Source organism: Camelus bactrianus, chromosome 30 (genome assembly GCF_048773025.1).
Source record: "Camelus bactrianus isolate YW-2024 breed Bactrian camel chromosome 30, ASM4877302v1, whole genome shotgun sequence".
Taxonomy (NCBI): domain Eukaryota; kingdom Metazoa; phylum Chordata; class Mammalia; order Artiodactyla; family Camelidae; genus Camelus; species Camelus bactrianus.
The window spans coordinates 28,464,859-28,477,393 of record NC_133568.1 but is presented as its reverse complement, the minus strand read 5'-3'; the positions used below and the strand labels follow the sequence as shown (position 1 = coordinate 28,477,393).

Sequence of the window (12,535 nt, the reverse complement as noted above, 5' to 3'; positions counted from 1 at the left end):
TCAGCAGGCTCTAAAATCATCTGCTTGCAGGCAGGAGGCTGCACTCAGCTCAGGTCCTTCAGTGCAAGTTACAGACCAGCCAGAAATACTGTCACCCCTAAGTCCCAACTTCTACTCAGTGACAGTTTCTTGGCTGGAAACCACGTGTAGAATGGTTGCGAAGGTCGCTTTCTGCAAAATCTGAACAGACTGAAAAGCAGCGAGTGTGCACACACACATACACACAGGTAAAATCCACGCAGAAAGTTACTTGGTTTGAAACCATAAATTTCAGGACGGCATTAAAAGAACAAGGTTTTTTGTCCAGTTAAACCCAACCCAAACACAGCTCACTGAAAAATCCACATGTACGGCCCCGCACTGACCCTGTGACAAGCCCGCCGGCTGGAAGGATGGCTGAGGGGGCGCCTGCTCGTCAAACTGCTCCACGTGCCCCTGCAGGGGGCCCTGCGGGGCCACAAACCCATCTGAAGACAAGAACACAAGGAGGGGGGATTCACAAACTTGGGAGTTATTTCAAACCTACCATCTGTCCAGAAGGACACTTCACTGAGTTTTTATAAATCAGCCCCCTTACTGTGAAGAGACAGTAGGTTATATACACATAAAATGCAGTTAAGGCATTATCTTTGTACTTCCAGAGTATCACTTCAGTTTACCCTAAAACTTAGGCATTCTTCTATGACATGATACCCCAATGTGATTTCCTTCAACAAGTATTTAAAACCTTTCTGGATGTGCGCTGTTCCAGGCAACACAGAGGCTAGGAAGTGCAGAGTCCTTCTCTTGGACCAGATACAAACACAAGCGGTCCACGGGCTCACCTGCCCCAGGACCAGACTCCAAGTGCCCCGAGCGGGATGCGCATGGTCGCGCGGACGTCCACTCAGTGCAAACCAAGGGCATTTTCAGTGCATTAAGGTGTGAAAACGGGTTATAAACATACACTCTGGGAAGCCCTACTGCCACAATTCGAGCTGCGCACCCAACTCTCGCACGCACAGCACCAACTGTGATGTAAAAAGCCAGGGTGAGAGGATAACGTGGACTGGAGTATGGCGGGCTGCAAACTTTTAAAAGCTGAAACTCCTGAAACACTCACCTTCATCCGCCTCCAAGGGCTGGCCTGTTATCTGCTGGCCGAGCCCCGCCTCCTCCACCACAACGTGGGGCGGCTCCAGGTCCAGCAGGGCGGCGGGCGCGGCTGCCACGGCCCCGGCGCTCGGCTGCAGCGCGGAGCCCTCGATCTCCACCTGCATCTGGGTGGGGACAGGCGTGCCCTGCTGGTCCAAGGGGCTGTCATCCACCGCGGCGGCTTCCTGGTGCTGCTGCAGCTGCTGGGCGAGCTCATACCTTCAAAGAGTCAACAGCGGGCTGTGACACACCTGCACCGGCTGCAACAACGGCTTTCATGTTAAACTGCCGCACTCTGACGTCGGTGGCAGTCCAGTTGAAAACTAAGTATTAATAGTTCTGAAAGAAAAATCACGCTCCCTTGTCTGCAGATCCCTTGTCTGTCACTGATGATAGGGACCTGAAGGCAACAAGCACTTTCTTCAAGTTTAAAAACATAAAAAAGATGCCACCTGTTTCACAGTAGAACTCTCCCAGCTCAAACTCTGCACTGAGCCAGAGCACTCAGAAGAGGAGAGGCACGCCACAGGGCCTCGCCTTCAGTGCTACAACAGCGTGGGGGCCGGGGCTGTCCTGCGACTGCCGGGGCCACGCACGCCTCCTCGGACCACCGGTCACCGCGCCTCAGAGCACGGAGCACGGGACGTGGAACTGCACTGACTTCCTGCAAGACCGTTACTCATGTCGACGTTACTTTTATCTATACAAAATCCACCCAGCATATCTTCCCAAGGTCAACAATTTCTCTATCAAAGAGAAAGATGAACAATGAATTCAGTGAGGCTATCCAACAGTATCTAAGCTATGAAGGGGCTAATCCGCATTCTAAGGTGCCGTGGATTCCAGAATCGTCTGAATCTGCCAACTCAGAACTCCACTCCTAGTCCCAAACACAATCTTTCCTCTTCATTTCTGGTATCAAAAATGGTCACTTCTTGACTACTTTTACCAAGGAAGGGGGAACAGAAATGTACTAAAAAGTATGGAAGAAAAGAACACGCCCTGTGACACCACTACCACTGGGTCGCTGCACAGCGGTGGCACGGGTCAACGTGGGTCCCCCTCTGTGGTCACTGTGGGAGCTTTGTTTCCTGTTTGTTTGCTTGGGTGTTTCCATAGCTTTTACTCTAGTAACTTTTTATACCGTCTTTACTGCAAGTGTATACGGTATCTGAGGAATCCCCAAGACTTCAAACAAAGGGCTGACACACCAGAGCCACTCTCTGCCTGCAGGCAGCTTCCAAGAACACACAGTCTGTAAGATAAACACCCGGCTCTGCCATGGCACTGTCACCTCAAAGTCATACTCCTGGAGTAACTGTAGCGTATGTCCCTCAGCGTAACCCCTGACGAGCAGTGGCCAAGGCAACACTCAACAGACAGAGGTGACCCAGCTGAAAACAGCTGGCCCTCTGCCCAGAAATCACTCCCCTGGCTCTCGGGCCCATCAACAAGGCCTTAACCTGTCCTCCCGCCACCACTAGGTGCACGGTCAAGGCCACTTCCTGACAGACAAAGACACTGCTCACTACGCGCTAGGCGGGCTGTGCCCACGCCCCACCTCTCTGAGCTGGGTAGCCCTCCTGAGCGTCCTGCCCCAGAGGGCGGGAACACAGCACCCCGAACATCCATGCACTCACGAATCCCCAGTTCCTGAACACATGTGAAGCACGTGAATTTACTCCGTAAAATGCACTGAAGTGTAGTAACTGGATACATAACCGGCCAGAGGCCCCTGATCCCACACCATCATGTTCCCTAGATGGTCTCAAGAAGCAGTTGAACTTGGCTATGTCGTCAGCTGTGCCAAAATCAAGGACATCGCTTCTGCCCAGTGTGCCGAGGCAAACCAGAACCGGGTCCCTCACAGCTTCCTTATTCTAACCACTGGAGTTCCGTTCTGTACGTCATGCCCAGACGGAGGCATCTAGGGTAAAACGCTGCCTGTCAGTAAGCGCTCTAGGGCAGAAGGCTAACACTCCTTTACGGCAAGCCTGGCGTCTCACTTCACTAGGACGCGGCCCCTTGCCCAGGCTTCCCATCACAGCCCAGGACTCTGGCTTCACAGACACACCCACTGTCGAGGTGAGACACAGTCAGAAGTGCGTCTCTGCAACGGCTAGGGGGGTCAGCTCCAGCGAGACGGGGCAGCCCTCTGACCAAGCAAAACATGTGAGCTTTAGTGAGGAATCTGTTCCACAGCTGAAACCCACATGCTTTTCAGGTTAGTGACACAGAACAATTGCCACCCAAGTCACACTGATGACGCGCCCAGAAGCCACGGCTTGACCAGGATTTCCTTTCTTGGACTCTTCACCACCTCATTATAGCAGCCATTGTCTGTCTAGCGTTTCATCTAGTACTGACGGTCAGTTTTAAGAGAGTTTACAAAGCATTTAGCCCAATACAGACTACCTCAACATCACAGTAAAAGTTAAAACGTTCATGCTTTAGTCTGTGGCTCTCCATAAATCCTTAAACACTGATTTAGAAGCTTCTTTGTCCAAACACATCAAGCTAGGATAATACAGGAAACAAAGACAAGCACTTCTTCAAACCACTCTTGGCCGGCACCGCGGGCCGTGAAGACAGTCGGCCGGGCCGCCTGGCCCACGCACCTGTGGGTCTTCATGTGCTTCTTGCAGTTGAGCGCGGTCTTGAAGGTCTTCTGGCAGTAGGGGCACATGTAGGGCCGCAGGTCGCTGTGGATGCCCATGTGCCGCCGCAGGCTGCCGCCCGTGCTGAACGCGCCGTTGCACACCAGACACTTGAACGACTTGAGGCCGCTGTGCGTGCGGACATGTGCCTTGAGCACGCCGGCAGAAACAAAGCCTCTTCCACACTGGGAACACTTAAAGGGCTTCTCACCTGTGTGTGACCTGAACGGAACGACAATTGTGAGGAGCGAGCGAGCGAGCGGCTCGTGCGTCGCCTTCTCTCTCCTGACCGCCACTTCTCTGAGCTAAGCAGCCACGACCCGCTCTCCGTTCTACCAGCGGGACCCCCGGGACTCGGCGCCCAGGCAACCTCGCTACGCCCCGAGCTCGTGCACAACCGACAGAGCCGGACCCCGCCGCCCTCCACGCTCTGCGCTCCTCGCGACATCTGTCCCTCCTGATGGGGCTTCTACTTCCTCTTCCCTGCTTCTCACACCAAGAGTTACCCTAAACTCTGAGGATACACCTGCAGAGCTGTCAGGATAATCCCAAAGACACAAACCAAAAACGTCTTTGATGTCCTGGCAACTGCAAACACTGAAATACAGTAAGAGTGTAAATAAAATTCAGTGGTAATCTGGGTAAAACCTTTTAGTCAAGACACGAAAGAATGAAAATATCAATTACCAATAAGTACTTTGGGGTCAAAAGTGACATTGTAAATACCAAAAGCTAACACTACTATTTGTATTATTTCTACAAGTTGCCAGATCATAAATCACTGTAATTACACTAAATTCCATCTCTGAATCTATGTCACCTTACCTGATGTGTTGTTTAAGATGGCATGATTTTTTATATGCACGATGACAGTAAAAACACTTGTACGGTCTATCTGCTTCATTTACAAAATTATTATTAAAATAACTTTGAAAAAACTGGTTTCTTGGAATGGGCTGGATAAGACCTATAAACCAAAAGAAAATCAGGAATAAATCACTGTCAATACTACTAAAAAAGTTAAATGTCAAAAGGCATCTGCTTTACCCACAAGATAAAAATCCTGAGGAATTAAGAGCACGGATTTCAATGTTGCAACTAAATGCATTTTAATTATGTTAGAAACTGGCTATTTAAAGAATACCTAGCAGGAAATACTTACAAAGTTAACGTAAGATAGATTTTTTTTTCCAACTTACGGAAAATCTCTATTGTCACAGTTACTTTTCTTGGCTCTAGAGCCAATTTTTAATGGATTTCTGCATTTTCTTCCTATATGAGCATTTGCTGGCATGGAATCTAACATAAATATATCAAAATTTAGGTTAATCAGGATTTTAAGTCCCTTGTTCAGTATGAAGAGTGTAACCTGAGTGCTGTAACAAACTCAAAACACAAGTGACTCTAACTCCATGTAATATCTGATAAGCTACTTCCTTGTTCATTGTTGAACTTAATGGAATGATTTCTAAGCAAAACACCAACTAAAAATGTGTAGATCTCTCCTCCCACAATTAAAGTGAACTGTACAAATACACAAATGTGAGAAATTAATTTTCTATAATTTGCCAGACAAGATACTCATTAAAAAGACAAGAAAGTGAAATGTTAAGCAAGTAGTTATATAAATGATAAAAATTCACAGAAGCAGATAAAATAAATAAAATTCACAATGAAAAAACAAAAAAGCCCTCCAACAGCTGTCTTACGTCTGTCTCACAGGGAAAAAGCAAGATATTTTGCAAATAAGAAAATACATTATTGCTTTTGCCATATCCCACACCAAAAAAAATATACACCTTATTGGGTGTCGGGAGGGAATGGGGCTCAAAAGCTTGCCTATTCGTCAGACCTGAAGCCAGTTAATAAAAGGAGGGTTCCCAGAGAGTTTCTCCCCGGGGCTCTGCAATGCAGACACCAAGCTCACTAGACGGCAGGACCACGTGGTTTCGTCAGAGTAGCCAGGCCGGGACCTCCTCCGCGCTCGAGGCTGCACCTGACTTAGCACCTCCAGGAAGAGAACCACTGTCTGCACCATCAGCCCCTGGCGTCTAGCCTTCGCTGGAGCAGCCCGACTCCAGAACCTCAACCAGAGACTTCAGACCAGCTATCTGCACCAGGCCTCGAAGCTAGGGGCCCTTCCGAGGCCCACAGGTGTCCCTTCTCTCTGTGTCACCCCGTGCTGGTGCAGGGCCCCCTCCCGCCCCACTGTTCTCCCAGCTCTTTTCTCCTGTGGCTTCTGGAACCTACATTCCAAGACAAACAAGTTCTCCACCCTGAGCAGGCCCCATAAACAATGTTTAGTTACTCATTTCCCTTCCGTAACAGTAGGTCTCTGGTTGAACGGCTCCCCTCGACGCGCCCGTTCCTGAGGGCCCATTCAAGTCTGAGGAGCCCTGGCCTCCAGTCTAAGCCCGTCTTCTGTCTCCCCGTCTGACCTCCCTCCCACCAGACCTGCCTGCCCTCCATGAGCCAAACATCTTTATCCCATCTCTTGCCAGTCCACCCTGTGCAACCTGCAAGTCTTCTGGCCTCGTCTCAGTAATTCACAAGATCATAAAGAAAAACAGAACCTGCCCGTTAAACCTCTCAAGAGAAAACCATAATTAACAGTTTAGCATAAACTCTAACAAAACAGCCTGTAACACAAAAACATAAGTGGGACCCACCATACACATTCTTCTGCAATTACTGTTCACACTTCACATACACATTTAACCTTCCATGACACCACCCCCATCATTCTTGGGATGTTGGCCAGAAAACCCACTGTTCCAATGTACCCAGTTCTCTCAGTACCCTTTTGATGGATATTTTGATTGTTTCTAACTGCACACTATTCACAATGCTGCCTGAACTATCTAGTAATACAACCACTGCCTTGTGACCACCCCCCCCCCAGGTGTAAGATTACAATCTCTGGGGCGGTACCAGGCACACGTATTTTTAAACAGAGCCCCAGATGAGTTTGAGGCCTTTCAGGGGTCAGAGTTGGGGGGGTCCCACTTTGAGCTATTAAGGAAGTGAAATAACAGGCTTCTTTTGTCACCTCCGATAATTTTACAAACACAAAGTTCTGTTAAAAAGTTAGGCTAACTGTAAGGTCTCAATATTTGAAGGAAAAAAAAAAAGGTGAACTCAACATACGTGTAAGTCCTAGGGGCTTGTCTCATTATGCCATTTCAATAGACTCTTACTCCTCTTATACATACATATTTTTTTTCTTAAAGAAAACTACTAATCTCAAAGAAAGGCATGAATAAATTTCAGTGAGTTAATACGCCTCAAAAAAAAAATTGGAACGTCCTCAAAGCTTCCTAAATTCCTTCTATACTAAAAGAAAAAGCTTTATCTTGTTTGGGAAGAATACAACTTAGTCTTACAAGAGCTTTCACATACTGCAAAATAACAAAATGATGATATACTAAACATAAATAACACAGAAGAGGAACCTGGTGTACTAGGTTAGACAAGCATGTTGAAGACAAAGCAAGATCAATGCACTAATATCAATATGGTTAAAACATGGATATAAACTGGAGGGTCAATCACCACAGCCCTGAGGTTTAAAGTAACAGGTAACCAAAGTGGCTCATTTCCAAGAAAATATATTTCAAACATCTGTGCTCCTCCACAAAAATGGAAAAATGGTGATACACACACACAATGGTGATCTATATATGAGGAAAATAGTGATTTTAGAAGAAAACCAGACATGTCATATACACACATGATTTGAAAATCCAGGAGCAGCTGCGGATGACAACACGACAGTCCCCTTGACTCCAGTGCTTCCCCAGTCCAGCATTACGTCACCTGAAGTTCAGTGCTCGAGTAGGAGGGAGAGCACTCAGAGCGCAGCAGATGGCGTGTCTAGTGAGACACGTCCCTGAAGTGCAGTCGGTCAAGGCGACCACTGCCTGATGCCAGTGGACACAGGACACCCAGGATTCACGGCCCCGCCACCTCTGTGCCCGGGCGCGACGGGAACAGGCATGAGGTGAGCGAGCTTCACCGGCCACACCCTGATGCCGGCGCCAGGGGCCCAGGCTCTACCTCCACCGCAAGTGCTGGCTGGGGGGCCCTCTCAGGGGCCCGGTTTCTGCATCCGCAAAAATGAACAGTGGTGAGTGTGGAGAAGCTCTGGGAAGATTATTTTTTAGTTCCCGTGTGAAGGTTTTAAAAATTCTATGACTATATGGGACTCCTCCCTTCAATGACGCTCCCTTCCAGGCAGAGACTAAAGCACCCAGCGTAGCAAGATTCAGCGCCTTCTAACACTTTCCCACATGACAGTCCTGGTGTAAAAGGGAGTGTGTTTTAAGTGACTAGACTGAGCTGGAACTCCTCATCTACCAATTACGTCAGGTAATTGTGACTAACCAATGTAAACCCTCTCTGTCATGCTGTTATCAAGATCTGCCCCCCAAAGATTATTACAGTCACCAGTCCTATGTTTTCTATGTAGACCCCAAAGAGCTCAGAGTCCGAGGGAAGAGACAGACACAAACATAAGTAACAATGACGGGGGGAAATAAACATTTACAGTGTTTCACATTTTACAATGTGGAGTCAGCTCCATGAATCATCTTTCCCCCACGTGTCTCACTCAGCTTAGAACAAAGGAGAATTCTGCCTCCACAAATCTGGTCTAAGACACAGGCGTCTGTGAAGCCAAAAGAAAAATGTTCCCCATTTTAATCTTGGCAAAAGCTGGGGAATCAAGACTCCAGTTCAACTCAACTAAGGATTTGTAGACTTAATGGCAGGAAATCCATAGGGTATACCTGACTCACAGCAACCTGAGGAAACTGGTGATTTGAAGGGCCCCTCAAGGTGAAGGTAATTCCAAGGCTACTAAATAAATGTTTCATCTGTCCTGAATTAGAGATTCTTTCCCATTTTAGGAATAACACAAATCACTGAGAACCTAGACACTGGGGCGAAGACTGAACACACATTAAGTGAAGCTGGTCTGTTGTTTACTTTTGTGAGCTAGCGGGACCGCACAAGCACAGGGAAGAATTCCAACCTACCATGGGGCTGCGACCAGCCTGTACATCCTAAACAATGACACCCTCAGAATCACAGTTCCTGGGAAGCTCAGGGGAACTTACACATAAAATCACTGGAGACTGGTATTTGGGGGAGGATGAACTTAAATTTGCATCTTTTGGGGGTTTTCCCTTTCTTCTGGAGTCAATGCTGGTAAGTACATTATTCTAGAAAAAATTCATTTCATCTAAGCTTCAAATTTGTTAGTAGGAAGCTGCCGAGTTGCCACAATTTTTATCTCATTTGTGTCTGCGCTTACAGCTTGTTTTCCTCCCTAACATTATGGATGTTTCCTCAGCCTTTACCAGACATGGCAGGTTATCTATCTAACTGTTCACTTTAAAACACTAAAATTATGTTCACTAGAACTGTCTTCTAAAATTTTTATACTTAGTAATTCCTTGTTGCTACTTTCTTTTCACTTTTCTAGCTTGTTGAGTGATATATTTTATTTATTTTCACTATTTTTTAGTAAGAAACACTTCTTCAAAGTCTTAATTTTTCTGATGATAGTTTTCATCCAATCTGTTCATAAAACGTTCCCATTTGTAGTATGTGATTGTAATTTTGAGTCTTCCTTTTCTATATGACGAAATTTTAGACAGCTATTTTCTATTAATTTAATTTTCACAAGCTGATCTAACTGCAAACCCCTTATTATACTTCAGTATTTGAGTATTTCTCCTTTTTTCTGTTTCTGGTTTAGCTATTTTCATGCTATGCTCTCTTGGATACATGAGAAGGTCCATGACTACTGATCACCTTATTAGTGGACTATAATTGACATTTATCTAAAATATCTCTTTATATCATTTAAGCTTCATTTATATTAAATTATAATTTGTTTGCTATTAACTTGTTCACAAATGACATTATGTTGCCTAAGACAATGATGAAATACAGGGAACTGCATAAAGAATTTTCTTGCACAGAATTGAATGAGTTTTCTTTAATTTTGTTCTAGGACCTACAAAAATCATTTTCTGAAGATTCTCATAAGCAGCGTTTTCTTTTTAGTTAGTTAACAAAATCATAATTTACCTCGGCTATAACACTGAGCTTAAAAAGAATTTACAAGCTGGCAGTTTTTGTTTTTAATCCAAAGGTTAAAGCAGCCCGAGCAGCAGCCTGTTACACACCACGCAGGGATTAGGATGTAAACAGTGACGTGCCCCGGGGGCTGCACACACACAGCGCCGTCCATCTCTGACAGCTCCACCGAGACACAGAGTCTTCCTCAGGGAGGGCTTACACACTGATACCTTTGCTCACACACCATTTCTCTTAGCTGAGAACATACTCTGAGCAGAAGCTGTCAAAGAAGTATGATTTCAATTTGATTGTGGAACATACTGGCCCATAAAACAAAGCACTGCGTAACAACAGCTCCATTAACATCACTGACACGACGAGTTAACCACTTACACCAGGACATGCACACTCCCTCTGTAAGGCACCAAAGGGAAGAGCCTCTTACCTACGTCTGTTATGAGAATCGGCTCCTGCAAGGGAATGTCGGGGACCGGGACGCTGGCCTTGCCCACGCGAACCTTGGCAGGCTTCCGCTGGTGCCTCATCTTCCTTAACTCCGTGTGCTTAAAGTGGGAAGCAATGTGAGTCTTCCTGTGTCCTGAGGTTCGAAACTTCTTGTCACAGTGAGGACAAGCAAAGGGTCTGACTCCTAATAAAAATAAAAGTACAATGTGGAGTTATTGGAAGGAACTACATCTCAGTTAATGCCAACATAAAATTCTAGTAATTCAATACTGAATGAACAGTCAGTTTCTCATTTCATGTTATATATATACACATATATATATACATACATATATATATAATTTCATGGCTATTATAAATTAGTTATTTTCCTCGGTGTGCACACAGTGCACATTACAGATGCTAAGGCATGTAATAAAGAGTATCTTAAGTTAAGAGCGAGCCTTTACGATTTTCAGGAGAAGGCCTAAAATGTAAAACGGATGCTCAAAAACAACTAGCAGTCTTAAGCACACTACCAGGTAAGACTGCTCTCTCTCGCAGCATCTGTCACCTGCGAGGGACAACGGTGCCAGCCCCAGGCCTGCTGCAGGAAGGCCGGCGGTCGGCAGGGGAGGGGCCGGGGTCCTCGGCGGGCCAGGTGGGCCCCACGGCGCTACAGGAGGGAGGCCGGCTGGTACCTGTGTGCAGGCGGATGTGCACTTTGAGGCTTCCCGAGGTGGAGAAGCTCTTCATACAGTACTGGCACTTGAACGCCTTGATGCCTGTGTGGGTCTTGATGTGGGCGGTCAGGGTGCTCTTCACGGCAAAGGCTCGGAAGCACTGTGGGCACTTGAAGGGCTTCTCGTGGGTGTGGATGCGGATGTGGCGCACCAGGTCACTGGGCTTGCGGAACTCCTTGGCACAGTAGGGACACACATGCCATCGGACGCCGTTCTCCTCACGGATGGAGCCTGGAGAAACGACAACAAAAGCAGTCCAGCCTGGCCCAGAAACAGTCTGATGCCAAATGTCACCACACTTCAATGTCCTTCTAGGGCGAGACTAACAGCATAAAAGACCTACAAAAAGCTACGCACTTTTTGCCGCAACAGAAGATGTATGATCAGTTATGGAAAAAGTTAAAATGTCCATAATAATGGAAATTATTGAGGACTGTGATCTAATCTTGCAGAAAATCCTACCAGTCCCACAAATCATAGCCTAAGAGATAGCGCCTCCTAGGTCCGTAACATGATACAAATCAAGAGTCAGCAGTGCGGACTCAGTCCACCATCAATGCAAATAAAAGCAGATGTGGTCAAGTGACTCCAAAATTAACTCAAAGAACACGAAGAGAAAGAATGAAATTGCAAAAAGTATTGTTTGAGCCCGTTAAAACCAATGAAAAATAATAGCACAAATAAAAAAAATTAGGAAACTGTAAGTTCTTATGCTATAAAAAGGAACTGATAGTTAAAACAAAGAAATAGTATATATGACATGAACAAGTTCATGATCAACTGAAAAAGTTTCTTTTGTAAGTCTAAATACTATTATTCAACCTTGAATTATTCAAACTATTCCTATCAGAAGAAAAATCACAACTAGAATTTATGGAAATATAAGTAAAATAATTTCTGAAATTTTTAAAAACAAAATTTGGCAGAATTACTTTTTTAAAAAATTTCAATTAGATTTATTCATCAGAAATTAAATAAGATACCTACAATAAGGTAAAGAATCCACTTGAAATCAAAAAGATTTTGGCCATGTTACTGAAATTCATCAGAAAATGTTAACTCCTATTTAACTATGTCTGCACAGATGTAATTTTATTAGGGAAAAAGAAAAGCTCTTTTTTCCTGTATCATCAGTAAATACAGGACTTTTCCTTATGTGCAAGTGAATCTGTTCCTGAATACAATACTCTCTGTAAGACTAACCACAGGGAAGGAGGTTAAGTAAAAGAATGGAAAGTAACACTTTCCTACAAGGACAAAGAGAGGAACACACACAAACCATGAGGGACACGAGTTTTAAAGTGACAGACGTGTATTCTATGGTGACATTGCTTTTATTAAGGAAGTCTAAAACTTGAGATTGCTTAAAACTAATAGGTAAAAATTAACTTAGAAATGTGCAGTAATTACCTAAAGGTCTTATCATGACAAATCAGAAAAGCAAGATACAACAAGATGAGAGAGAACTAT

General features: G+C 45.4%; 1 protein-coding gene across 6 annotated transcripts in view; it reads right to left on the bottom strand.

Moving 5' to 3' along the window:
• ZNF236 (zinc finger protein 236) overlaps window positions 1–12,535 on the bottom strand; it is an 81,712-nt gene that overhangs the window by 38,761 nt on the left and 30,416 nt on the right. For all 6 annotated transcript variants that reach the window (XM_074355188.1, XM_074355193.1, XM_074355189.1 and 3 more), the window contains 6 exons: window positions 11,024–11,296; window positions 10,324–10,527; window positions 4,617–4,758; window positions 3,753–4,013; window positions 1,103–1,353; window positions 366–467 (listed from right to left, as the gene is read on the bottom strand). In XM_074355188.1, the coding sequence (XP_074211289.1) occupies window positions 366–467; window positions 1,103–1,353; window positions 3,753–4,013; window positions 4,617–4,758; window positions 10,324–10,527; window positions 11,024–11,296 (1,233 nt within the window). The remainder of the gene's footprint in view (window positions 1–365; window positions 468–1,102; window positions 1,354–3,752; window positions 4,014–4,616; window positions 4,759–10,323; window positions 10,528–11,023; window positions 11,297–12,535) is intronic.